This window comes from Amblyomma americanum, chromosome 9, assembly GCF_052857255.1.
Source record: "Amblyomma americanum isolate KBUSLIRL-KWMA chromosome 9, ASM5285725v1, whole genome shotgun sequence".
Lineage (NCBI taxonomy): Eukaryota > Metazoa > Arthropoda > Arachnida > Ixodida > Ixodidae > Amblyomma > Amblyomma americanum.
Genome location: NC_135505.1, coordinates 4,123,862 through 4,151,586, shown reverse-complemented (window position 1 = coordinate 4,151,586; position 27,725 = coordinate 4,123,862). Strand labels below are relative to the sequence as shown.

The following is a 27,725-nucleotide window of genomic DNA, read 5'->3' as shown; positions in this document are numbered from 1 at the left end:
CAACGAAAGTAGCAAAGGGACAGGTAAACAAGGCAATCCAACAAACAACATAAGCAACAAAAGAAGGGGCATACACGCAGACGCCAGCAAAATAATTTGTACAAAAGACATACAAAAGGCAAACGAAATGGCCACAGAGAAGGCACAACTAGTGCCCCCACTCATGGCATGTTGAAACTTCATCAAGATCCACAGAAACCAATATCCTAGCTCTGTGAGATTACTTTTAACACTTAAGAACAGTAGCACAGAATTAAAATTTAGGCAGGCACCCCCCCCCCCCCCCCACACACACACATGCTTCTGACTACTCATTTTGCTTGAAAACGACTGCTTTGTTTGAGCATTGAAAAACCCATTACTGCATGCCCAGCTGAAAATACTGAGGATTTGAATTCGAAACTGCACGTAAATTATGTTAGTTTTTTTTTTGTTAGTTTGATCAACCAGAGCACTCTTGCTGATTTGCACCAGTCCAAATAATTTTTTTTCGTTCAAGTCAAACTGTCTCCATTTCCCAGTTCTAGTTCTCTAGTGCATATTCATTCGCCCGCAACTTGAATTTTGCATTGTAGCTTCTCCGCCTCGCATTCGAAGAAAGTGTACGCCAAAAATAATAATAACAGAGCAGACTGGAACCGTCCTTGTTTCGAATAACCGGCGACACACGGTAGCTTAGTGGTCATTGTTACAGAAAAACTGAACTTAAGCATAGCCTCCGCTAAAACAGAAAGGCTGCGTCGCTGCATGCGGAGTGGAAGCAGACAACACCTGTACTGTGCTGACACCACCGCCACCTCTCCTGATCAAGCGGTGATGTAGTCATGTAAGAGCAGAGAAGCAGCGCCCCCTCACAGGGCGGTGTCACCCGTACCGAAGAGCCTCCCACTCCTAGCAGCGTCACTGCGTGCACCGTGATGTGACCGGAGGTGAGCCAAAGTCCTCATTTTTACTTTTCCTCCCTCACCCTCACTTTTGAATCCATGACCCTCCCTCACCCTCGTCCTCACTTTGAAAAATTATGCGTCCCTCCCTCGCCCTCACTAGCAGTCATTTTAAAAGTCGAGTTATATTTACTAGTCTGCAACTTCTGGCGATATTACGGAGCAATAAACAAACAAGACAAGCCCTCAAGGTTCTATTGAACGAGAGGCAAAATGCTTTTACTGTTGTGCGTGTGCGGGTACGTGTTTGTGAGCTGTTTCAGCTAATAAATGAGACAAAACCGAGACAGTTACAAGATGGGCCTTAAGATATCATTCTGTCTTTACTTCTGGCACGCAATGCATGCACACATGTGCCCTGAACTTATAACATTCCATTGTTATCTATATTTATTTTGCTTATACTGCAATCCCCACTGGGGATTTTAGCAGGGTGGCATACAGGTAAGTAAACACAACGTACTAACACGGGCAATGAACACAAGAAAAACGTAGAGCAACGTAGTTTTAAAAATTTTGGAAAATAAGCACACAACAGATTTTTAAACAATACTGGAAAGAAATGACGACATAAATGATTTTGACACGCGGTAATTGGTTAGGAGATTCCGTTCAATTACTCTCCGTGGAAAGAAAGAATACTTAAAATGGTTATTACGCGTGGTAAATGGCGTTACAGTGCGGCTATGTCTTTGCCTAGTGGCGTAACGAGATGAAAAAGAAATTATTCTCGTGAGATCTGGTTTATAGAAGCCGTTAATAAATTGAAAGACGAATTTTTGTCGGAACACAAGGTTTAGTGACACCATCGCCAGAACCGGGGAGGCGGTTGCAAGAAGGTATGGGTGGAAAGTTTTACTGCATTTCCGTCCGAAATCGTCATTTGGAGTGCTTTGTAGACATGAAATATATAATTTTTTTTTTTCATAGCTGGAGGTCGAATTAGATCTCGCAACTTGGTAGGTATGTACCATGCATACTCATGTATAAGCCGCAATTTTTTTTTCTGCAAACTTTCACAGGTGCGGGTTATACATTATTCAGGGCTATAGCTACACATTGACACACTGTGGTGCCATTGCGAATACTGTGTCAGTTAATTAAAAAGCTGGCGACAGATACGAACATTTCATTTGACCATTCATCGCCGCTTTCGCGCTAATCGCCGTCGGGCGAGCTCAGCTCACCGCCAATACTGTCACCACTGTCGGACGAGCTCGCCTCACTGGCGTGCTCCCAAAGCTTGTCGTCCTGAGTGCCGTCCATGGCGTCTGACAGCCGCGCGACTCTAAACGTCTTTGAGATGGTGTGCGCTGACAACAAAAGCCACGCGTGGAGAAACCAAATGCACACTTGAAGGAGGGACGCTCGCTTCCGCCCACACTCTTTTTAGCCAGTCGATGACCAATTCGTCGGATATTAAACCTTTTTCATGCACCGGACTACGATAGCCGGGGGTAACTTCTCTCTTGGCAGAGTCTTAATTCTCCTAAAATCAACGTATGGTGGAAGCTTCCTTCCATCAGCACCACAGTGCACCTTAGCCGTTCGGCGCCAGTAGTGCGCACGGAGACACTTTTTGCCTATTTGGCTTCCACCGTGCAATTTTCAAGAGCGTCGAGCCAGACAGAGGTCTGATCAGCATTGCGCATCTGTGAGAGGTCGTCCTCATGTTCCCTCCGAAACGCTTTGACAAAGTAATGTAACTTCATTACAGTCTAATCCACTTAAAACGATGCCAGATATAGCCATATATCGCTTATAACGATAAAGTTCTTTAGATTTATCAAATCTCCCATTACTACTATGTAAACATAAACTATATAACAATACAATTATCGGCGAAACAACGGACACAGCTATAACATTGGCCACCGGGAAGGTGTTTACGGCCAAAATTTGTCTGAAAGTTTGATAAAAATAAAGTACTTTGAAACCAATGACGCAAAAACTCCGCAAACGAACCATCGTGGTTAAATCCACAGGGGAGCTTTGCCTACGACCTTGGGGACCAAGTGCTATGACGTCACATTGGAAGAAGGAGCTTGCTTGGTGGCCAAAGCTCAACACTGTCTCCCACAAACATAGTTTCCGCCCGTTTGTGCGTTCGCGAACTGGGTAAAAAGGGACGCCAACTAAGCACACGGCGATATCTCAAAACCACTTGCCCCACTTTCATGGTGGAGATGGTTTAGAATTTATTTTTTTAAGCGCTAGCTTTTCAGTGCGCAGCTGGCGTAGGCAATTACTTTGTCAACACCGTTATGCCGCTGGACTAGAACGGCGCCAAGACCGGCGTTGCACGCATCCGTGTGTACCTCCGTGTCGGCATCTTCCTCGAAAGGTGCTAGGATTGGCGGCGATTGGAGTCGGCGTCGTAACTCGTCGAAGGCAGTTTGCTCTTCGTTGCTCCAGGAACGTGAAGCGTCATCCCGGGTTAGGAGCGTCAGAAGGCTGGCGAGCTGGGCGAAGTTTCTAATGAATAGACAATAGTAGGAGAACAGGCCCAGGAAACGTCGGACTGTTTTCTTGTGAACGGAGGCCGGAAAGGCAGCAACGGCAGCAAGCTTCTCTGGGTCAGCTCAGATTCCGTCAGCACTAACGACGTGCCCCCAAGAAATGTCAGTTCGGTGAACCAAAAGTGACATTTTTTGGTTTGAGGGAGAAGTTGGCGGAACGAACGGCTTCGTGGACGTTGCGGAAATAATTATGACATCGTCAAGATAAACAAGACATGTCTGCCATTTCAGACCTGTGAGGATGGTGTCCATCATTCTTTCGAACATGGCAGGAGCGCAGCAGAGCCCGAATGGGACCACGCGATATTCGTAAGCCCGTCAGGTGTGACGAGGGCGGTTTTCTCACGGTCCTCTCTCATCGACTTCTATCTGCCAATAACCGCTCCTGAGGTCGACCGAAGAGGAGTATTTGGCTTGGCGGAGTTGGTCGAGGGAGTCGTCGTTACGCGGCAACGGATACACGTCTCTCTTGGTCCCACTGTAACGCTTCCTGTTGTCGACGCAGAATCGCAGTGTTCCGTCTTCCTTCTTCATGAGGACGACAGGAGGCAACCACAGACTGCTTGACGGTTGGATGAGGCCGTCCGTGAACAGCTCTTTGACCTGTGTTTGGATAGCATCTCGCGTCCGAGGGGACACACGGTAGGGCTGCTGATGGATGGGTCGAGCTCCTTCATGCGTGATGATGCGGTGTTTGACTATCGACATTAGCCGCACTATATACGACGACGACGTGAAACACGCATCAAACTCCCGCAAGAGGTCCTGGAGTTGCCTATTTTCAGCGGGTGAAACGCCTGAATTTATGTTGACGTCGTTGAGCGCTTCCGCGTCAGCTCCAGGTGTGCCGTCCTCGCAAGCAAAGCATTCGGCCACTTCCTAAACATGGTCGACGTAAGCGATGGCAGTGCCACGGAACAGATGTCGACGCTCATTGCAGAAGTTGGTAACAAGGACCTATCCAATCGCCATGAAGGCAGCCAAGGCCTCGTGCCACCGCAATTCCCTTAGTGAGTGCGAGATAGACGTTAGGCTCGACAACCCGGAGTCCACGATGTGGCTCGTCACAGGTAACTCTAACGAGAATGCTGGCACGTGGTGGCACAGTGACGTTATCGTTGGCGACTTTCAGGCCGGACCGAGAACCCTGGTGCGCCGGGTTTGCTGTGGCCATTTTTGTAGAAAACGGCACCAAGTGATTCGGAAGGTCTATTATAGCACCATGCTCGCGAAGAAAGTCGATGTCAAGGATGACATCGCGAGAACATTCGCGCAGAACGAGAAAAGTGGCGACGAATGTGCAGCCTCGAACAGTAACCCGGGTCGCACACATTCCGAGCGGTGCGACATGTCCGCCGGCGGTACGTATGTCGGGCCCTTCCCACGGTGTCGTCACTCTTTGCAGGGCCGTCGCAAGCCTTTATCTGAGGATAGTCAACGCCCGTATCGACCAACGCGCTGACCTCCTTCGTGTCGACGAGAACAGTGATGTCCAAAGAGATCCTACCTTCAGCGCGGCCTGCTGATGGCTGTTGGGAGTGACTCAATTGGTGCGGCAGCGGAAGCTGGTCGGCGACTGGGTTTGCGGCGTCGGGGCGATTCGGGTGGCGCGTGGAGGAAAACTGTTCGGCGATGCGGCGTTCGACGTCGGGGCGAGTCGGTCTGTACGCCGGTGGAAGCTTTGCGGCGGATCGGCGTTCGGCGGCCTCGCCTCCAAAGGTTGCCGGAGCTAGTTTTCCCGATGAGGGCTCGAAGAACCACATCTTGCTGAGACATAACAGGACCCAGAAGGCGAAGACGGCGTGGAGAAGGCGAGCGCGACTCGCGGCGGGGAGGAGACGGGGAGCTACGCTGGCGGGAGACATACTCGTCGATGTCCTGAGGGTGCTCTCTAGGTCGTGGACGGGGACTGCCCAGAGCAAATCCGCGCAGACCCATTTCGAGATAGGGGCACCACCGGCAGTGATGGCCGGCTTCCCCGCAGTGGTAGCAGAGCGCGCATCAATCCGGAGTACGCAAGAGATCAGTCTTCCGCGGTGCTTTGGCCGATCCAACCGATAAGGAAGCGGTTGAGCAGCGTGCACCGAGACCACTAAGGCGAAGGCCCAGGTGATGGGGGTGGGGCCGGTTGCGGCACCGGCACGACCGCAGCGACTTGTGCCCTGAGTGCCTGCTGCACTTCCTCGTGGATGACGTTGGTAACGCGATCGATGCGAGGTGCAAATTTTCCTTGAACGTGTTGCAGCTCCTCGCGGACCACGGAATGGATGACTTCGCGAAGGAAGCTCGGATTCGTCCCGGGATCGTAGTCGAACCGGTCCAACGTGGACAGCGTCGGCACTGGACGCAGTTGCCGTGCGTACTGATCGGACCTCTGCTGCAGCAATTGCTTCATGGGCAAGGCGTCGGCCAGAAACTCCGCGACGGTGCTGGGCGGGTTCCGTACAAGGTCGGAAAAGAGCTGGTCTTTTACGCCACGCATCACGTGCCGCAGCTTTTTTTCTTCCCTCATGGCCGGATTGGTGCGATGGCAAAAACGCGTCACATCCTCTGTACATTGCAACGCCCTCATTTGGAAGTGAATTCGAGAAGTCAGTGCACGCTCCGCACTCTTTCAGCGGTCGCTATTGGCGTACCTATAGTCAGGAGCTGACGTCGGAAGTCCGGCCACGTAGACAAGATAAAATCACAGTTCTCCAACCACGTGCGGGCAGAGTCTTCAAGCCTGAAGTAGACGTTACGCGTCTTGGTAGTGTCGTCCCAGATGTTGAAGGTCACAACCCGTTCGTTGTGATCAAACCAGTCTTTGGCATCCTCGAACTGGTCACCGTGAACGGGTTTAGGTGATCGTGAGGTCTGAAGGATGAGATATGTGGGGCTGGCTGAAGGTAGAGTCGCAATCACGGTGGGCAGTGGCGTCGTCATGAGCGGCGTGGAAGTCGAGGGTGCGCCGTCACGAGAGAAGACCTCGGGGACAGGCCTCGGATCCTCCGGCTGGAGCGACGGACAGGTGCGGTCACAAGAGGCGGGCGCGTCGAGTCATACGTCGGCAGAGAGAAGGGAGCGTGGGTCGCAATTCCACCCGTGTCACGGCCTGAGGAGCCTTGCAGGTAGGCGTCGGGGATAACCCAAGACTAAGAGCTTTTGATTTCATTTCATTTCATTTATTTCATCCTTGAAGGCCCGAAGGCATTACATAAGGAGGGGCTTACAAATGGTTTTGTGTATATGCACTCATGATGAAAACTAGGCACGATGAACTTAACACTGGAACTGTAAACAATAAAAAAGAGATAAAATAAGGAGGATCAAGCGGTTATATAAAGGGTAAGCAAAAAAAAGCACAAAAATACAGGGAAAAATACAGGAAAAAGTACAGGGCAACTACAGGTTCGCGTGTTCTGAAAATGACTAGTGAAGCTTAATAGGGTAGAACGTTGGGCCAGTTGGTGCAGCGACATAATTCAAAATTTTGCGCAGAATAACACAGTACGCCGTGGTAAAAACAGCGCAGCGACGACAGACACAGAGAAGACAGAAGAAGACGGACAAGCGCTGACTAACAACTAAAGTTTATTGGAAAAAACACAGGTATTAATACACTCCTAAAACAACCAGGGAACACGCCCCTCTTAACATCCTTCTAATCGTGCGAATCTAGATACTTAATCTCACATTCGTGAAGAAGCACTGACGGTGTGCTGACGCATGCATCACCATTCGCGTGGATGCGATACGCCTCACACAGTTCCCTTGTCAATTTATCCCTGTGCCTGCAAACAACTTTTGTCTCATGGAAAAGAGGGTTGCACATTTTTTTGTCGGGGGAACCTGGGATATTATTCAGGGGGCAATCTCTAAAATGTAATGCAAGGTTGGACGATGGGGGGCCATTTAACGAGGTATGATGCTGACGAGGTATGATGCATACCTCGTTAAATGCCCCCCCCCATCGTCCAACCTTGCATTACATTTTAGAGATTGCCCCCTGAATAATATCCCAGGTTCCCCCGACAAAAAAATGTGCAACCCTCTTTTCCATGAGACAAAAGTTGTTTGCAGGCACAGGGATAAATTGACAAGGGAACTGTGTGAGGCGTATCGCATCCACGCGAATGGTGATGCATGCGTCAGCACACCGTCAGTGCTTCTTCACGAATGTGAGATTAAGTATCTAGATTCGCACGATTAGAAGGATGTTAAGAGGGGCGTGTTCCCTGGTTGTTTTAGGAGTGTATTAATACCTGTGTTTTTTCGAATAAACTTTAGTTGTTAGTCAGCGCTTGTCCGTCTTCTTCTGTCTTCTCTGTGTCTGTCGTCGCTGCGCTGTTTTTACCACGGCTTAAAGATGCACCAACTAGCTCAGTTGTCGGTTCTTCTGCAATAACACAGTACGGGAGGGAGAAACACTCACACACACACACGAGCGCAAACTTGCAACTGTATTTTCAGAAATGATACACCGCCTTAAGAAGCAGAGAGGGCGCAAGTGTACAAAATTCAGAACATCACGTGTGGGAAGAAAAGAGCACGCTCATAGATACAGTAAAAATTGCATCAAGAATAGGCACATGCAGAATCTTATCAGAACTAATTGGATTTGAACAACAAAAGCAGGCTATCCATTGCGGAGAAAGGCGAGTTCTTTTTTGAGAAGGGCCACCGAAGCCTTACTCACGCAGCCTTCCGTGGTGCTAATTTTAAGGCCCTCTACAATTTCCCGGGCCAGCCTATCGAAAGCTCGCCCGATAACAACAATAGAACGGAGGAAAGGACGGCACTGCTGTTTCTTCTTACTATTCCTGTCAGTATAGTGTTCGCATTTGAGGCAATGCAAAGACAGGTTCGAGCCGCCACTTGCGCCCAGGGAATTGGCATGCTCTCTGAGCCTGTCATTGAGACAGCGCCCTGTCTGGCTTAAGTACACAGACCCACAGCTGAGCGGAACCTTATACACCACGCCAACCATGCAAGGCACAAACTGAGTTTGGTGTTTGATTACACATTTGTTCTTTGCCCTTTTGCCTTGGCACCTGCTGGTCATGGTGCACAGGCGGGACAATTTCAAGGGGGCTGTAAAAACGACATCAACTCCGAACTTATTAGCCACCCTCTTGACATTGTGCGATGTCAAGAGGGTGGCTCTAGTGAGTTTTGCGCGAAATGTTTTGTGATCGTTGCATGAAACTATGTCGTTTGGCAGGGCATTCCAAAGGGTTATTGCGTCAGGAAAAAAGGAACTGCTCATTGCTCAAGTATGGCTCTTGATGCTGGTTATGGGGTGGCTGTGGCTGAGGCGACTGGAAGTTCGGATCGGTGGTTTCAGCAGAGGGTGCTTTGACGTCGGATGGTAGAAAAAGCTGTGTAGTAGGCAAAGGCGTGAAATAATACGGCGTGACTCAAGTGTGGCGAGGGATATAGAACGTTTGAGTGCAGTGATGCTAATTCCTTTTGTGTATTCAGAGGTGATAAAACGGGTCGCGCGGCTTTGGATGGCCTCAAGTTCGGCGGTGAGGTAGGCTTGAGAGGGATGCCAGATGGATGATGCAAATTCAAGTTTGGGACGAACAAATGTTAGGTAAGCAAGTTTTTTTACTTCGGGAGATGCTGACTTGAGGTTACGTCGTAGATAACCTAAGACACGGGAGGCATCGGAACATATTCTTTGGACATGGTTTACCAAGATAGTGAAGATGTCAGATGCAATCCGAGATACTTATATGACGTTATTAGAAAGCCAGGGCTCAGGTCACAGAGGCAGAGCGCCTCGAGGGCCAACCACTGCTTCGTCGTCGCTTCGACTAAGCGTGAAGGCCGCGCGGCACGTTAGTCACGTGGCAATATCTAAGGTACACCTCCTTGGAGATCACGCATACAGCTCAGTACTCGTTTTCATTAAGAAAAATCAGAAAACAAGCATCAAAACCGCATGATGGGCGTTAAGGCGCGTGTGAGCAATGGGAACACCGTCCGACGCGTTCCGGTAAACATTGCGTTTGCAGCTGCTTCGAAAAGGGGTTGACGTCATTCGAAGCCCTCTTGTGAAGTTCAAATCGCGTAATGTATGATAACGGTGCCTGCAGACAATGCGAAGCACGTTCTTTCTTCCCGCGTGTGTTTGCTGGTAAAGATTGCGATTGCGTTTTCGTGTCGTTGTCATAAGCAAAAAAAAAAAAACGCGAGGCTAAAAATTGAATGCAAACAGCACATATCCCTTGAAATCAGGCATACAGCATATTGCTCAAGTACATTTCAATTGTCTCTGGTTTCACTCTTTGCAGAGCCACATGTGTGAACTTTAAAGTGACGTCACAATGGGTAATTGGGTGTCGTTTTACAGCTACGCTGTCAACCACTTTCACAGCGTGGATTGGAGTCACATTTTTTTTTTGCCGGCCCAGATATAACGCTAATCTGTTATAACGATCGGATTTTCCGGTTTTCTAAATATCGTTATGAGTGGATTGCACCGTATTTGGTCCTCGTATTTGGCTCACAGCTTCTGGAACAATGTCGTCCGACGGCGGATGGATAGTTGGTGCAATTTCACAAAACGTTGAAGCCGCCCTCGACTTGCTTTGAAGTCCGCAGGTCGAATGTTCAGGTGCTGAGTGATAGCGATTGCTTTCATGCGGATAATTTCTGTAGACACCACGAAGCCGTTCCTCCTAGTATTGCGAACGCATTCGACGAGGTCCTCTTCAAGTTTTGGGGACTTGCACTGTCTCCCACGAAAGCCTTCGGGATACGCGTGGTCTTGACGAGGTCCTCCATTCGCATACACCAGCTGCAAACATACTTACGCCAGCAGCAAACATGCTTTTCGTCGACGTCAAACTTGATAATTTTTTTAATCGATTTTTGGTGTAAAGGAAATATCGGACACCGCGCTGTTAGGGAAGAGAGAACGGAGGGTTTAAGAGAAGAAAGGAAGAAAAAGGTGCCGTAGCGGAGGGCTCCGGAATAATCTCGACCACTTGGGGATCTTTAACGTGCACCGACATCGTACAGCACATGGACGCCTTAACGTTGTGCCTCCATCGAAACACGGCCGCCGCGGTCGGGTTCGTACCCAGGTCAAACTTGCTCCCAGCCACCCGTTTACCGTGTTTTTCAGCGTATTTTGACACTTGAAGTTTGAAGCCTGCAGTGTAAGACCGTCTGTGCTTGCCCATTGCTTTTTGTTTGCGTTCAAAAGTACGCAGCCTGCTACACGGCGGTGCATGCAACGCAGCAGATTCCGCAAGCAGTCCACATACTTGTGAACAAAGCACCGAATAACAAAGACAAAATGGCGCTGGGCAAGGCACCTAGAAAACCGGAAACAGAAAGCCGTGGAAACGTCTTGTTGCGCAACGATGATAATAAATACGGTCTGGCAAAAACTAACTGGCGCCATCTTGTAGCACTTTGTGGGACTAGGCGCTTTTTGACGTGTTTTAGTTTTTCCTTTCAAAATTTTGCGGCCGAAACTGGTGGGTGTGTGCTATACACGAGTATGTTAGAGTATATTGAATCAGAATATACCATTTTTGAAAAATTGAAATTTTCGCATTTTTTACCATATCAAGACCCGCGGCTCCCCTTAACCCTGTCCTGTACCAGCTTCAGACACCGTATCCCCACAAACTTCTTAATCTCATTCACCCACCTAACTTTCACCCACCCCCTGCTGCCATTTCCTTCTTCTGGAATCCAGTCCACTACCCTTAAAGACCAGCGGTTATCTTGCCTTCGCATTCCATACCCTGCTAAAGTCTATTTCTTCATCCTGATTTAAACAAGGATGTATTTAACTCGTGCTTATTCCTACACCCATTCTGCCCGCTTCCAGTCTCTTAATCTTACACCTTTCGCTTTTTTTTCCATAGCTCGCTGCGTTGTCCTTAACTTAAGCGGAACCTTTTTTTTTTGTAAGACTCCACTTTTCAGCGCCATAGGTGAGTACCAGTAACATACAGCAGTTGTACACTTTTCTCTTGAGAGATATTGGTAAACTGTCATTCATGATCTGAGAAAACCTCCCATATGCCCTCAACCTCATTCTTATTCTTCTAGTTATTTCCCTTTGACAATCTGGATTAGTGGTCACTACCTGCCTTAACTAGACTATTCCCTTCCCCATTCCAGCACCTCGTTACCAATTGTGGACTGCTGTTCCTTCCGAGACTGTTGAAAATTCATGGCTAACAAGCGCAAAAAACGACGAGGAAGAAAAGAAGACGAGGACACGACGCAAGCACTTTGGTTTTCTGCATTTTCACTTTTAGGCCCACCGATTTGCTCTACCTGTCTAACTCATTGGTCAAGCTTGGCTGAAAGGGAAACAGTAGCGCCGAAAAACACACACACTTGAAGAACGAATGTAGGACAAGCGATAACTTCATCTGACTCTATTCCTTGAAAATCGAGCAAATATACAGAAAATCTAGGCATGGCGCGAACAAAAATCTCACGTGCGATCAACAAAACCGTTCAAGATATGAAATCTCAGCTTTAACAAGGTTCATAGATGTATCGCTGAGAGGACCTTGGTGTGGGCTAGTTGGTTCATACTGCTACGACACAGACTGACAAAGCGCAACGGAACTAGGACGAGTAGAAGAAACACGAAACACAGGACAGGCGCTTTCTGGATGGAACATCAACCATCTAGCCCAAATAGAAGTGCTTCTAATCTATAAGCTTGCAGTTCGCTTTTATACCCACCGTTGGGCTCTGCCTGTCTGACTCATTGGTCATGCTTTCGAGTTCATCTCGTCAGTGACTTAGCAAGACAATGTCATCAGTAATTCACACATTACTAAGGTATTCTCCATTAACTCTTATTCACAGCTTTTCCAAATACAGGCCTCAGAATACCTCTTGTAAACAGGCGGTGAATAGCATTCGCGAGATCGTTCCTCCCTGCCTGACATCATTCCTTATTAAAATTTTATTGCTGACTTTATGAAGGACTGTGGTAGCTGTACAGTCATAGATATCTTCCAGTATTTCCACCTAAGATTCTTCTACACCTGGATTCCGCAATGCCTGTGTAGGGTTCGGCGCGCTGTCGCATCTTTTTGTACATGTGTTGCGAATATTGGTGCACGCCGTTAGAACGGGACTCATGCCTTTTTGATTAGTCTCCCCATTCGTCCTTGCGGTTTCCTTCGCCGCTCCGGACGGCGGGGCTATCTGCCGGCCTCGACCTTGGACCCCTGTCCCCTTTGCGGATTGCGAGACCACCTAGGGAGCAACTCGTATGTAGGGAAAACGCTGACATCAGTTCTGAGCTTTCCTATTCGTCAAAACTGATGAGCCGCAGTTAGCAGTTTATGTTTACGTGTGGAAAGGGGGCGAGCATCTTCGGGGTGTACCCGCGAAGGGAGCCGCGCCCGTGTGCTTGGGTCTCGAGCGACTCCTAGCTGGCAGGCGCTCGGTCTGGCCAGTTGCGGAGGGAGTGACCGTTGAGAGCTGGCGCAAGGCGCGCCAGTGTGACTGTTGGGACGCGGTGTCCCTCGCCTCTGTGCAGGCGGTCGGCTAGGCCGGTCGCGGATAGTTGTGGCCGTATACTGACTTTTGTTTGTACCCATCTGTAAATAGCCTGTATAAAGGTTCGTTTCTCTATAAATCGCTTCGCCTGCAAGTCGTATCATCGAGGAGCCTTCAAGCGGTGCATCCAGTTTCTGGAAATCACCGGACCAATACCACCGGCAAACTTTTACTGGCGCAGTCGACAGGATTGGTGCTCTGCAGTGGCCCCGAGGAACGGACGAAGACATCCACGGAGAGAACGACGAAGTTCGGCATCCAAGGCGAGATACCGAAAGGACGACAGGCTACGGGGGTACGAAGGTGCGAACCGCATCGGGCGTGAAACGCCGAAGACAAGGCCTTCAACAGACACAGAGTGGTATCCCTGAGCAACGAGGAGGCAACAAGAGGCCTCCGAGGAAGAGTGTGCTGCAGCTGTGGGAAAGGACGAGGCGGCATCTGACTGAGAGGTTCGGAGAGGTCGCAGGAGCCATGGGCAGCGACGCGACGGCAGAGTGAGTCCCCCTTCCCATTTGCTTGCCTCCGTAGCGCTCGAGCCGCAGGGTTAGGGAGCAACGGGTGTGATGGCCGCATTCAGGTGTTCGAGTGGGCAATACGCCAGGGGCGCCTTATGGTCCAGGCTGGACGATGTCAGCCTGGAATCCCTCGAGCGCGAACTAGCGATAGCCAAACAAGAGTACAGGGAGATGAAAGAATGTCTCCAGAAAGAGCGAAGTGCGCAGCAGGAGGTGGTACCGCTAGAGCGAGCTCAGAGCCGATCACCCCCTCCGGATAGAGGAGACGGCAACGAATCGCTGAGAAGTGTAAAAGAGGATGTGGTTGGTTGCTGCAGCTTGAAGCCGGTAGGGATTGAGAGCGCTTCGAGCAAAGCGTAAGTCCCGGCAAACAATGTAGAGATCGCTGCCGCACTCAGGTGTTCGAGTGGGCATTATGCCAGGTTCGCGTTATGGTCCGGGCGAGGTAGTTACCTCGGAAATAAGCTGGACGATGCCAGTCTGGAATCTCTCGTGCGCAAACTAGGGATAGCCAAACAAGAGTACAAGGAGATGAAAGAATATTTCTAGAAAGAGCGAAGTGCGCAGCAGGAGGTGGTACCGCTAGAGCGAGCTCAGAGCCGATCACCCCCTCCGGGTAGAGGAGATGGCAACGAATCGCTGAGCAGTGTAACAGAAGAGGTGGTTAGTTGCTGCAGCTTGAAGCCGGTGGGGATCGAAAGCGCTTCGAGCGAAGCGCAAGTCCCGGCAAACAATGTAGAGATTGCTGGCGCTGAGTTGCCGGATGCTGCTCAGTCAGCAATCCAGGTTGAAAGAGAACAGCGGTCCCTACCTGCTGGCTTGGAGATGAGCCCCGTGGAGGGGAAGGCCGATAAAACCCATCCGGTGGGCGACGCACGTGAGGGCATGACGGACTTTTGCGCTGAACCTCAGGAGCATGAGGAAAAGGGCGGCTCGCCATGCGCAGGCGTCCAGTGTGAACTTTCTTTGCGCATCGACATGGAAGCGGTGCGTCGGGGGTGTTTCACCAATGACGCGGGTGAAACATCGAAGTCAGCGGTAGCGGCGTCGCTTGAGGCGCAGGTGTCGCAGCTGACTAGAGCTGATTCTGAGACAGCGGACACGGGTACAAGCAATGCTAAAGTGGAGAGATTGCCATACGGCAGATCAGCTGGTGTGTACAGTGTCTGCGTCCTTTACCGTGAACAGAATACCGAAACACGTCAAAAGTTTGCGACGCACGCCAAATCACGGCACGATTTTGGCGTGCATTTGCCTATGCAGCCCGAGGGACTGGCGTCCAGCGTAAAGACGCTACAGCAGTTGAGCACGCAAAGCATGAAGGCCTCAGAAAACATGGCTCTGTCCATAGTGAAGGCGCGTGGCCTGAGTGCGCTGACCGCCAACGAGGGTCGTAAGTTGGATAGACAGCAGCGCAAATGGAATGTCACTGCGCTGACCGCCTGTGCCGCACCGATATTCGGTCGTAGACGGCGGGTGCGAGTGTTCGAGCCGGGAGGACGCCGCTGAATCGTAGGCTGCGTTGGCAATGCCCACTCCACCTTTAACAGGCCTCGCCATGTCCCAACAAGGACCCGTGCGCAGGTATGCAACACGGTTAGCCTTGGTAGCACGCCTTGAGATGAAACAAAAGGCTCGAGTAAGCGCGGATGCAGTAGGTGGGTGTGGGGGATCCAGAGTTGGCAGGACTCAGTGTTCAGGGACTATAGACATGGACATGACCGAACGTTCTTGTGCGGCAGTTATGCTGATTTTACCTTGTGTGCTCCAGTGATTACGGACAGTGTGATATAAACTGCTCGGAACTATCTTTGTTTGCATATTACAGACGTTTGAGTGCCCCGAGAATGATGTGCTGTCTTATTAACAAGATTGAGAGTATTTGTCATTGACACTGTCATTAGCATTGTCATTAGCATTGTCCTCGGGATGGGTGTGAGTGTGTGACGAGGGGTAGCAGCATGCGGGCTCGCCGACTCCGGTTGCTTGCTCATGCAAAGGTACTCAACCGCCACTTGCCGAACCCTTTTTGTTGTTTGTTGCCTCGGCTTATCTCTGAATAGATAAGCCGAGTCTTGGGGGGAAGGTGTAGGGTTCGGGGCGCTGTCGTAACTTTTTGTACATGTGTTGCGAATATTCCGCGAGAGGGCAGTGACCTAGGCTGCGCGTCCGGTTTTCTTTTATTTTGTTTTGCTTTGGTGCACGCCGTTAGAATGGGACTCATGCCTTTTTGGTTAGTCTTCCCATTCGTCCTTGCGGTTTCCTTCGCCGCTCCGGACGGCGGGGCTTTCTGCCGGCCTCGACCTTGGACCCCTGTCCCCTTGGCGGATTGCGAGACCACCTAGGGAGCAACTCGTATGTAGGGAAAACGCTGACATCAGCTCTGAGCTTTCCTATTCGTCAAAACTGATGAGCCGCAGTTAGCAGTTTATGTTTACGTGTGGAAAGGGGGCGAGCATCTTCGGGGTGTACCCGCGAAGGGAGCCGCGCCCGTGTGCTTGGGTCTCGAGCGACTCCTAGCTGGCAGGCGCTCGGTCTGGCCTGTTGCGGAGGGAGTGACCGTTGAGAGCTGGCGCAAGGCGCGCCAGTGTGACTGTTTGGACGCGGTGTCCCTCGCCTCTGTGCAGGCGGTCGGCTAGGCCGGTCGCGGATAGTTGTGGCCGTATACTGACTTTTGTTTGTACCCATCTGTAAATAGCCTGTATAAAAGTTCGTTTCTCTATAAATCGCTTCGCCTGCAAGTCGTATCATCGAGGAGCCTTCAAGCGGTGCATCCAGTTTCTGGAAATCACCGGACCAATACCACCGGCAAACTTTTACTGCCTGCATGATTGGTGAGGTTTTCACTGAGATAAATGTTTTCACGTAATCCGCGCTGTATATAGTAGTTGGTTACACACTGCACTATTCTCTACCAACTGAATGGTAGTGTCAATATGTCTATTGTCGAGTATTCTTAACGAAAGCCTGCCTGATCATTTGGTTGATTGAAGTCTAAGGTTGTCCTGATTCTATTTGCGATTAACTTAGTAAATACCTTGTAGGTAACGCACAGTAAGCTGAGATGTACTGCAATAAGGTGTTTGTCTGGGCTAGTCGATACATGTTACTAACTCAAGGCACAGCGCACGAAGGACGGGACAAGGAAGAGACAAACACAGCGCTGACTTACGACTGAAAGGCTTTATTGCTCGTACGCAATAAATAGGCGAAAAGGAGCACAATCAACAGAAGAACAGCATCAGTGATGATTGTCAAAAAAGCACACAACAACAAAAGCACACAATCGCAACCTACCCAAGCGAACTTAACTGTTAAGATAGTCAATTTCTTTTTTTTTTTTGTGCTAGCGCGACGGAAAGTTTGCTTACGCAGTTGTCAAGTCCCCGGTGAATTAAAAGAGCTTCCACGATTTACCGCGTACGTTGGTCCTAATGTTTATACAGTATTCTAGTACGGCCGAAAAAGGGGTGCATTTACAGGAAAGCCAATGTATAACCAAATTGCTTTTGGGGGTAGTTTTAGGGAGCGTTTATGCTCACTTGGGCGATCATTGAGGCAGCGCCGTGTTTGGCCTTTATAAAATCGTGCAGTGCCGTAAAAATGTTGTCTATAAGATAGAGCTATCCTGTGGGTGATTTTATATTGGGCAAACAGGGCGCTGTCTCAATGATCGCCTAAGTGAGCATAAGCGCTCCCTAGAACCACCCCCCAAAAGCAATTTGGCTATACATTGGCTTTCCTGTAAATGCACCCCTTTTTTCGGCCGTACTAGAATACTGTATAAACAACATAAGGACCAACGTACGCGGGAAATCGTGGAAACTCTTTTAATTCACCGGGGACTTGACAACTGCGTCAGCAAACCATCCGTCGCGCTAACACACACAAAAAAAGAAATTGACTATCTTAACAGTTAAGTTCGCTTGTGTAGGTTGCTATTGAGTGCTTTTGTTGTTGTGTGTTTTTTGACAATCATCACTGATGCTGTTCTTCTGTTGATTGTGCTCCTTTTCGCCTATTTATTGCGATACGAGCAATAAAGCCTTTCAGTCGTAAGTAAGCGCTGTGTTTGTCTCTTTCTTGTCTCATCCTTCGTGCGCTGTGCTTTCAGTTAGTAAGCTGAGAGGTCTGTAATTTTTCAAGTCCTTAACGTTTCCTTTCTTATGAATTAAGCTAATGTTAGCGTTCTTCCAAGCTTCTGGTACACTTGAGATCATAAGGCACTGTGTAAACGGAGTGGCAACTTTTCTTAGTACAATATCTCCTCCGTCCTTCAACATAACTGCTGTTACCTGGTGAGGTCTGCTGTTACCTGACCCTCATCAGCTGCTTTCCCCTCTTGCATTGCTCCTAAGGCTTTCGTTACTTATTTCCTCACTGGCAGCATATCTCATTGGTGTGGGCTACTGCCTCTCTCATTAACGTTCTGATTACAATGGCTTCTGTGCAGACTTGTATAGAACTCTTAGGCTACTTTAACTGTCATCAGTAAAACTTCTATTTGGGCTAGTTGGTGCATTATTTAACCAAGGGAACGGAGCAGCGCAAAAACAAGCAATCACACAAGAAGGACAAGACACAACACGAGCGCTGACTGACAACTGAATTTTATTGAGCGGAGGCATGCCTTAAATAAGGCGAGCTAGAGAGGTGAAAAAGGAGGAGAGCGGACAATCAATAAGGATATCAGCAAGCACACAAACGTTAGCTGCTTCCAAAAAGTCTATTTCAGCTACAAAAAGCGATAACGAGGGAGTGCTGATGCAAGTGTCTGCATATTTCTTGATATAGTAGGCTTCCAGGCTAACACGCGCAGTCTTGTCGGCACTCTTGCCTAGAATCCTAGTCTCAGCCAAACGAGCCACGCATCCTCGGCACTTAATTACTTGCGCAACCAAATGTGCGTACTTATCTTTTAATTGACTTAAATTTCGGGCATGTTCCCCCAATTGTTCATTGATGCAACGGCCAGTTTCGCCTACAGATCTTTCCACATGTCATGGGAATGGCATAGATCACGCCTGTTGAGCACTTGACAAACGGTGTGTCATGTCGTATCTGGCATCCTTTTTTCTTGGAACCACAAATGCGTGGGCACAACTTTCCCAGCTTGTTGGCAACTTTCTTGATAATGTGCGAAGTCTTGTGCAGGTATGGCAAAACCACAGGCTTATCAGCCTTCCGACGGTCATCATTCAGTCTTCTTGTACCAGTCTTCAATTTCTGAAGCAGGATTTCAGCAACAGCCATCAAGACCGAAGGGGGGAAACCCGCCGCCAAAAGTCGACTAATCTGATTCTGAAAACTTGATTGCATCTGATGCGGGCACGATTTTTTGAGACAGGATTCCAAACAGTGCGAAGCAATGGCTCTTTTAAGTCTTCGATTGTGCCGAATCATAAGGCAGCAAATCCTTTTTTGCACGAGGGTAATAGGCCCAGCAGACGTGTCTTTCAGAGAACGTTAGTTTCAGATCTAAAAACTGTAAAATAGCTGCGTAAGGTAGTTCATGGGTGAATTTTAGCCCGAGTCCATGTTTGTTAAAAGCTTCTATAACTTCGCCAACTGTAGAGAGATAGGCGAAGGTCGTCTGCCTTTTTAAAAGCACTAAAAAATCGTCTACATATCTAAAAACCTTTAAAACCACCCCCCTCCCATTCAGATACCTATCTAATTGCTGATCTACTTTTGCTAAAAATATATCGCACGAAATTGGAGCCACGCATGACCCAAAACAAATTCCATTGCGCTGCAAAAAAGGCAGGTTGTCAAAGACGAAAAAAGTAGATCTCAAGTAAAACTGCAATAGACAAAATTTTCTACAGACACGCCTGATGAGTTCTGAAAAGACACGTCGCCGTTTTCTTCAATGCATTCTTTCACAGCCAACACAAGCTGATCTTGAGGGACCGAATAAAACAGGTCTCGCACATCTACAGAGAACCCAAACCCAGTATCATCTGTGCTGGCGAGAAAATGCGTAACATCAGTAGATTTTTTCGTGAGGAAAGGGTCATTCAAGACGAGCAATTTTAGTTGATTTTGCAAAAACTGGCTAACGTTTCTCTGCCACGATCCTTCCTCGCTAACAATTGTACGAAAATGGATTTCTGGCTTATGCGTCTTAGCAGTAAAGACAGCATTTAGGCTGAAATAGACTTTTTGGAAGCAGCTAACGTTTGAGTGCTTGCTGATATCCTTATTGATTGTCCGCTCTCCTCCTTTTTCACCTCTGTTGCCCGCCTTATTTAAGGCATGCCTCCGCTCAGTAAAATTCAGTTGTCAGTCAGCGCTCGTGTTGTCTCTTATCGTTCTTGTGTGATTGCTTGTTTTTGCGCTGCTCCGTTCCCTTGGTTAAATTTAACTATCATGTCCATATTGCTAATGGCATTGCCCTCTTTGTCTGTAAACGCATACATCTGATTTTTGCCTATGCCTTGTTTTCTCACCACTGCATTTAGGCGACTTCTATTCTTTATAGCATGCTCAACTCTGTCTACATTAAACTGTCATGTCGGCTACCTTCCGCTTATTAATTAACTTTCATAGCTCTGTCAGCTAGTCTGTAGGGTTAGACACTTTCATGCTTTGGCGTTTCCTAATCAGATCTTTCGTCTCCTGTGCCGATATCCTCTCGAACTGTCCTACCCCCTACTTGTACTGAGCAGGGCCGTAGCGACATGTCACTACGGCGTGCACAGGCGCAGCTGTGGGATTATCGGTCATTGCTTAAACATTAAGGTGGTCTTCCTCAGTGCAGGCCCATTATCTGTTCTTCAGCAATATCCTGACTTCCTCTACCTTACCTCTTACCGTTCACTCGTTAATTGGCTTCCGTTGCAGTAGTTTCATACGTTCACTCTTCCAATCTAGTCTAGTTCGAGACCCTACCACCCTGTGGTCGCTACAACTTACTTTTCCAGAGACATCCAATACTTTTCCAAGCACCTCCACATTTGGATAACAGATTGATAACAATGCAAAGTAAATTCAAAGTCATGAATGCGGCGACACCTGTAGCCAGAAGTCGGGATGCAGCACGTCGCAGAAATGCATGTCTCGTGGCACATCTCATAAGTAAAAGTTTTTCCACAGTAAAGCACATACCCTGTCCAACATGGTGGCAGCCCTGAGGTCAGGCAAGAAGCCATCTTCCAGCAGACGGAAAAAGGTCTCCTGCGTTTCCAGTCCATACACGCGCTCCAGGAACATCACAATGGACTGCTTGTGGTTGGGCTGTAGTCCAGCTGGGAGGTCGCTCTTGTTCTGGGCTGCAAGAAAAGCCCTACAATCAAATCCCGTGGATACTGTAAAAGCTTGGGAAAGTTGGTGTGACATTTTCAGCAGCGCAGGGGACAAAGGACGAGACAAGTGCACAGTAAGCGCCGTGTCTGTGCACTTGTCTTGTCTTCTGTCCCCTGCGCTGCTGAAAAACAATCAAATCCCGCTACAGCGACCACCGCGACAGCGAAATTCCCGCCACAGCGAAGTATTTCCGATTCTCCGTCAGCATACCATACAGAGCACTGCAATTATTTTCAACCACAGCGAACAATTTTCGATGCAAGGTTCCGCTTCAGCGAAATTTTCCGAGTGAGCGTTCGATTTTTTATTTTGCACGTCCACACGTGTCCGTATCTCGTTAGGTTGCACTAAACACGGCTGCCGAAAACAGTTTGCATTATCGTCTGATGCCGGCTAAGCTACCGTAGTCGTGTTTTTTTTTTTTTTGCCGCAGGTGAGCATCGTGATAGCGTTTTTTTTTTTCGTCTGGTGCACTCCGGCACTGACCGAATACAGCCACTGCGAGTGTCGATTCTTGGCGAATGTCTCTACAGAACATCACTCCCCCGGTATGTTCGTACCGGGCATTGCAAAATGTAAAACGTCTTCGAAGAATAGGAGCAACTGCATTTCTGGCACGTCGTCTGAAGAATCGATTTCGACACGCATTTGACCACTACTCAACGCGCAGTAACGCGTGCACACACGCGCATAGTGCACGCTGAAATGCGTCCAGGCAGCACGGTCTAAGTACGGGTTCTCGCACGACGAAAGCAAGGCCGCTTTTCGAACACGTTTGAAAAAAAAAAATATTAGTTTTGCTTGCAAATGTTGCGGGTGCGTTTATTACGCGGTTTCGAGATTGTCGGAGTGCCGAGAAAATCGCCATGACGCCGATTTCGGAACGGAGAAAGACCAAAACTGACACATTTTTGCTAAATAATCATTGTTCATGAACTATCCGGTCCAATCTGTCAATTTGTGGCCCGATTTCACGAGGAAGCTTCCGCTACAACAAAATTTTTCGCGTGTCCCATGAATTTCATTGAAGCGGGATTCTACTGTATTTTTTACTCTACTGTCTTTAATACAGCATAGACGCATCCTGGCACAGAATATTAAAAAATGGGGAAAATCCAGCAGCATTTCAGCAACGTAAGGGTGGTGTGAAATGCTGATGTCAATAGGACTGTCAGGGGTGTCGGGTGGGAGACGGAGCCTAGAGATGAAAGCTATGTGCATGTCTGCGTGCAACCGTACATCATGTTCTGTCATGCAAAGTTTCTCATCGATCGACATAAGGCGGGCAACTAGCATGACAAGCGCAATGAGAGAAATGGGCGAGGGGGGGGGGGGGGGAACCAACCAAAACAGCAAGCTGCACCTGTAGTCTCTATCCCTCTCCTTTTTGTGTTTCTTCATGCTACAATGGCGACGCCGCACAACCAAGAAAAGTGGCCTTTAAAGCTGCCAAAGCTAGGTGTAGAAGGCGCAACACTTACACTTCAAGAAAACAGAGAAGCCACTAATCACTGTACTTCACATAAGGGCCTTTGAATAGATGGGGTGAGCCAGTACAGGTTGCCTCTTCTTCTAGGCTCAGCAGATCCACAAAGTTATCATGCTATTCGGATATCCAAATACCATACACCAGGAAGTTAATTACCACTACACATCAAGTTTATTATTGAACAGAAACTTGAAACTCAAATGTTCACATACTTTGGATGAATACTTTTCATGGTCCCATTGCACTATACGGTATTATGATTTTACTAAATAGAAGCTTGTTAATTCGGACTTCAAGTAACTGGAAAAAACGTCAGAGTTGTCAGAAAGTTCTAATTAACGAATGACCCTGAAAAAATGCTGAAAACCTTTTTCATCGACCAAAATTCATTTGATGAAAGGCAAAGCAACGGTCTATGCAAAAAGCTCCGAAAAGGAACACACAAACTGCGATATTTTCATAACGCCTAGCTCATTGTACCACAAGCGGTGTGGTCAGGGCATTATTTCCCTTATTTGTCACCCACTTTAACGAATGTCGTCACACTGGCCGCCACGTGCATGCCGAGAAGCATGGGTGACACTGCGCCATATACATTACATGATTTCAGGAGGTTTTTCTGACCATTGCCTTGCCATTTCAGCCATACCACGACACAGCTGCAATCAGGAACGCAGCGGAATTAACCATCGCGGGATCGGGCCATAGCGCCCGAATTAGCGAGCTTCTAAAGTCATACGTTTAATGGTCATAAGTCAGGACCAGGCCAGCAGTTCGAATTAATTGAACTCGATCCGAAAAAAAAAATATCTGCTTTACATTGACCCCGGAAAGAAGAGGAAACGATGTCACTGAAAAGACAGCTTGGCAACCACGTTTTCTAAATTTTACAGCAGCATTTCAGCCCAAAGTAACACAACTGTGCACCCGCACGCACAACTTCAGAGGAAGTCACTGCTCAAACGGACCATGCAGTGCATAACACAATCCATTCAAACGCTGTGCCACTGTTGCAGACGCCGAATGAACCTTTTTTTTTTTCTCATTACAAGGCGAATCACACACTTGGCACTTGTTGTGCTCAGAAAAGAACTTGCAAAACGAAATAGGCAATTCAAGGTGACGAAGCAGCTGGCGGCAAGATCTACCTCGTTTCACTCGCAGCAAGAGCAAGCGAGCCCGATTTCGTGTTGAAAGGAGCCAACCGAGGAATGCCCCCGCCAGATCACTGGGATAGCACGCGGCAGCGGCATCAGCAGCGGCTCGAAGGATCCATTGTAACTCGCGTCCTGTGTTTTGCAGCTGATTTTCTACCGCATGAGGAACACTGTGCGTTGATAGCTGTTGCCGGGGGACATCATCATTGGTCCAGGGACCACTTGTGATGGCGTCATCTTCAAGCAAGACTTTAAAAATAAATACTGGCCCCGCTTCTGGGCATTACACGCGGCAGCGGCATCAGCAGAGGCTCGAGCGATCCATCGTAGCACGCGTCCCGTGTTTTACAGGTTTGGTTTTTTTCGCTTTTCGAATTGTAATAATAAACGATATATCTCCTGCTGTTGCTGCCGCTGCTGCCACTTCTAGTCGCTGATGCTCTTAATTGCTTGTCTCGAACTGAACAATGTCCGCCGACACTACGTCTGATATATGCTTACCCTGTCACGAAACTTTGAACAAGGGTTCTATCCTTATCACAAGCTCTGAATGTACTTTAGCTTTTCATGCGGGCGGTTGTTCCGGAGTGGCTAAATCAGCAATCAAGGCTAAGCCCGACATGGGGAAATCATGGTTATGCGCCATGTGTAAAAAATAAAATTGAGGACAAGCCAAAGCTCGAAAATTGAGCCTGGGGCCGACATTTCGGCAAAGCTAACCACATTGAACAAAAAAATCCGCATGCTCCTTCCGATCATGGAAAAATTTGATCAACCACTATGAAAGATGACATTCAGGCAGAGCAGAAATCTGTCGATTTTCTGTCTATCAAACATGATACCCTGCTAGAAGCAGTGACATCGCAAGGCAAACAAATTGGTAAACCATGATCGAGGGTTGAGAAAGCAGAGACTGGCAGTTCACTCCAGAAAATTAGGGAAATAAGAAAGGAGATTAACCACCTTGATCTGTACAGCCTCAGGCAATATCTCGAGGTACATGGTCTTGAGCACTCCGAGAATGAAAACCTTTTGGTGAATTCAAAAACTTTGCGCAGAATAACACAGGACGGGAGGGGGAAACACGCATAAGTTTCTCCCTCCCGTCCTGTGTTATTCTGCTTAAAGTTTTTTTGAATACATCGCTACACCAACTGGCCCAACGTTCTACCCTATTAACCTCTTGGTGAAACTTAATGGAATGGCACGTAAACTGAATCTGCTGGAAGTAACAGCGGAAGACGTGGAGGCTATCCACAGACTGCCTAGAAAACCTGACATGGTGCCGCCTGTGCTTGTCCGCTCTTCTGCGCGAGCGATCAAGAACCAGTGGATGCACCAACGGAAACTCCTCCATGATAAGTAGCTAAACGTGCGCTTTTATGATAAGCTAAGTCACTATAACAGGAAGCTAATGTGGCTTTCTAAGGTCAGAGTCAAAGAGAAATCCTATCAATTCGTTTGGTTCAAGAATGGAAAGGTGCTTGCTAGGAAACAGCCAGACGATTGTGTCATCCAAATAAAGAATGAGGGTGACGTCAACAAGCTTGTTTAAGAAGGAAAAGTTCAGATTTTCTCAAGTATTAAATGGCTGTAATGACTAATGACCTTAGCTATTAAAACGCGACATCATTCAACAATGCCTTGAAGGAGCTACAACCAGTTCACAATTTCTTATCCGTGTTTCACCTCAACTTGCGTAGTCTGCGAAATAAGCATATAGACATCAGCTTATACCTTGAGTCGCTGAATTTTGATCTCAGGGTCTTAGCATTTACAGAAACTTGGTTTGCTGGTCCAAACGATGCAGGCTTGTTTGAAAAATATCAGTTTGAAGCCGTCTACCGCTGTAACCAAAAACGAGGTGGTGTCGCTCTTTATGTAAAGAAAGATATAACGTTCGCCGTCATACCTGAAGACAGGTAGTAACAGATGATTATGAAATGCTCGCAGTTAAGGACACTGCCTTTACAATAAGTGTGCTATACAACCCACCTTCTGGGTCCTTGCAAAACTTCTGTAAGTTCTTTGACGACCTGTGTGAGAACCTTATGTGCTTAAAGGCACCAGTTGTCATAATAGGAGACTTCAATCATAATCTGCTCTCAGCAGATTATTCCTCTTGCAACTTGGTGCAGATTGCACAATCTGCTGTTCCTGGGTAACGTGATCAATGTGTTTACCCGTATAACCTCAAATAGCGAGTTACTAATCGATTTGTGCTTTACCAGCGGTACAGATCATGACTCTCGAGCCGGAGTTTTAAAGATGGGCGACCACTTGCCAGTGTTGTTTTGTTCCGATTAATAGCAAAGTTCCTGAAACAGATTTTCCCCGACGGTATATCAATGATCATAGCATACTTGAATTACGTAGTCTCGCACAGGTACATAATGGAACGTTGTTCTAAACTCTGAAAGTGCAAATGAGGCATATAATTTCTTTTTGACAAAATATCAAAATATCTAATGTATATTACGAAGCTTTCCCTGTTAAGCCAGTATGAAAATATCGGAAAGCCAGAAAGCCATGCATCACAAAAGAACTTGTAAAAAGGATGAAGCTACCAGACCCAGTATTCCAGAGGTTTATTGCAACCAAAGATTTAGACAAGCTGGCATAATACAAAAGGGAGCAAAATACATTAAACTCTGATCTGAAGAAAGCGCGAACAGTATATTACATTAACAAATTTATAGACAACTACAACTGCTCTGAGAAAACTTGGAGGCTAATGAAATCATTCATTTCTAAAAACCGCAGCTAGATACCTCAAGGGCTTAGCATTGACTCACTCGGAGTCTGACCTGGCTGACAAATTAAATGCTCACTTTTTAACTTCTGGCATATCGGGTAGTAGCTGAGCAACCAGCCGGAACGTTGAGTTCTCGAACGACAGAGTCGAAGAAATCATCTTTCTACAGCCAACTACGCCGCATGAAATCGCTGCTGTTATCACGAAGTTGAAAAATGGCTGCGCAAATGGGTTTGATGACAACGCAGTTCGTCCAGTGAAAGCTGTGTCAGATATTTTATGTGTTCCTGTTTCGCACATTTGTAATCTTATTCTTAGAGACGGGATGTTTCCCGACGAAGTGAAAATCGCCCCCGCCAGCGCAGTTCATAAAGGCGGCGATCGAACAGTTCTTGGAAATTACAGACCTATATCCATGCTACCCTTGTTTTCGAAAATAGGAGAGCAAGTAATAAACTCTAAGCTTATTTGTTTTTTGGTTAATAAAAGAATCATAACCGAGCATCAATACGGGTTTCAGAAAGGCAAGTCAGTTGATTCTGCTTTGCTCAGGATTAAGGAAAAATAATTGCAAACATAGAAACCAGATTTTACACACTTGGAATATTCTTAGATTTCAAGAAAGCTTTTGATTCTATAAAACAAAATATTATTTTCTCGAAGCTAGATCGATATGGTACTCAGTGTATTGCACTTGACCTGATGAAAAGTTATCTTCAGAATCGCTTTCAATTTGCAGCTCTCAGGAACAATAAATCGAGTCTGGAAATCATCAAATGTGCTGTTTCACAAGGTTCGATCTTAGGGCCAATCTTATTCTTAATCAATATAAACAATGTTGTAAATATACCTGGAACATTGGACATTATCTTATACACAGATGATACGAATGTCCTGTTTAAAGCAGTAGCATATCCAGCACAATAACTCAAGCAATTACATGGCTGCAAAGACTGTCATCATGGCTCTGTTTCAATCAGCTGAACTTGAACATTGAAAAAACAAACTACATTTTTTCGTGCAAAAAACAAATTTGCTGATGTCTCGATTCATCCTGTTTTTCAAGGGAAACCGCTGAAACATGTGAGCGTGCACCAGTCTCTGGGAGTATATTTTGATGAATACTTTAGCTGGACTCGAAACGTTACGCAGTTAAGTATAGAGATTTCTAAAATCACTGGCATGTTGAATCAACTGAAGTTTATGATAGCTACCTGGTTTAAACGGCAATTGTACTACGCGTTAATTTACTCTCGTCTGTACTAATGCATATTAGTATGGGAGATATAACGAGCACCAAACTTGAAAGACTACACGTTGTACAAAAGAAGGCTATAAGAATAATCGCAAATAAACCACGATATGAACACACCGTACTTATTTTTCAGAAATATAAAATATTGACAGTTCTCAGCATGTTTCAGTCCGGCCTCGCTGCGCAGGTGTATCACGGAGTCAAATCTGTTGGTTTAACATTTCTTGAATCCTATAGACGCCA

The 27,725-nt window shown here is 47.5% G+C and overlaps 1 protein-coding gene across 1 annotated transcript in view; it reads right to left on the bottom strand.

Annotated features, from left to right (window-relative positions):
* RyR (Ryanodine receptor) overlaps positions 1 to 27,725 on the bottom strand; it is a 1,185,515-nt gene that overhangs the window by 616,492 nt on the left and 541,298 nt on the right. Inside the window, 1 exon segment of the mRNA XM_077638630.1 lies at positions 20,629 to 20,792. Coding sequence (XP_077494756.1) covers positions 20,629 to 20,792 — 164 coding nt within the window.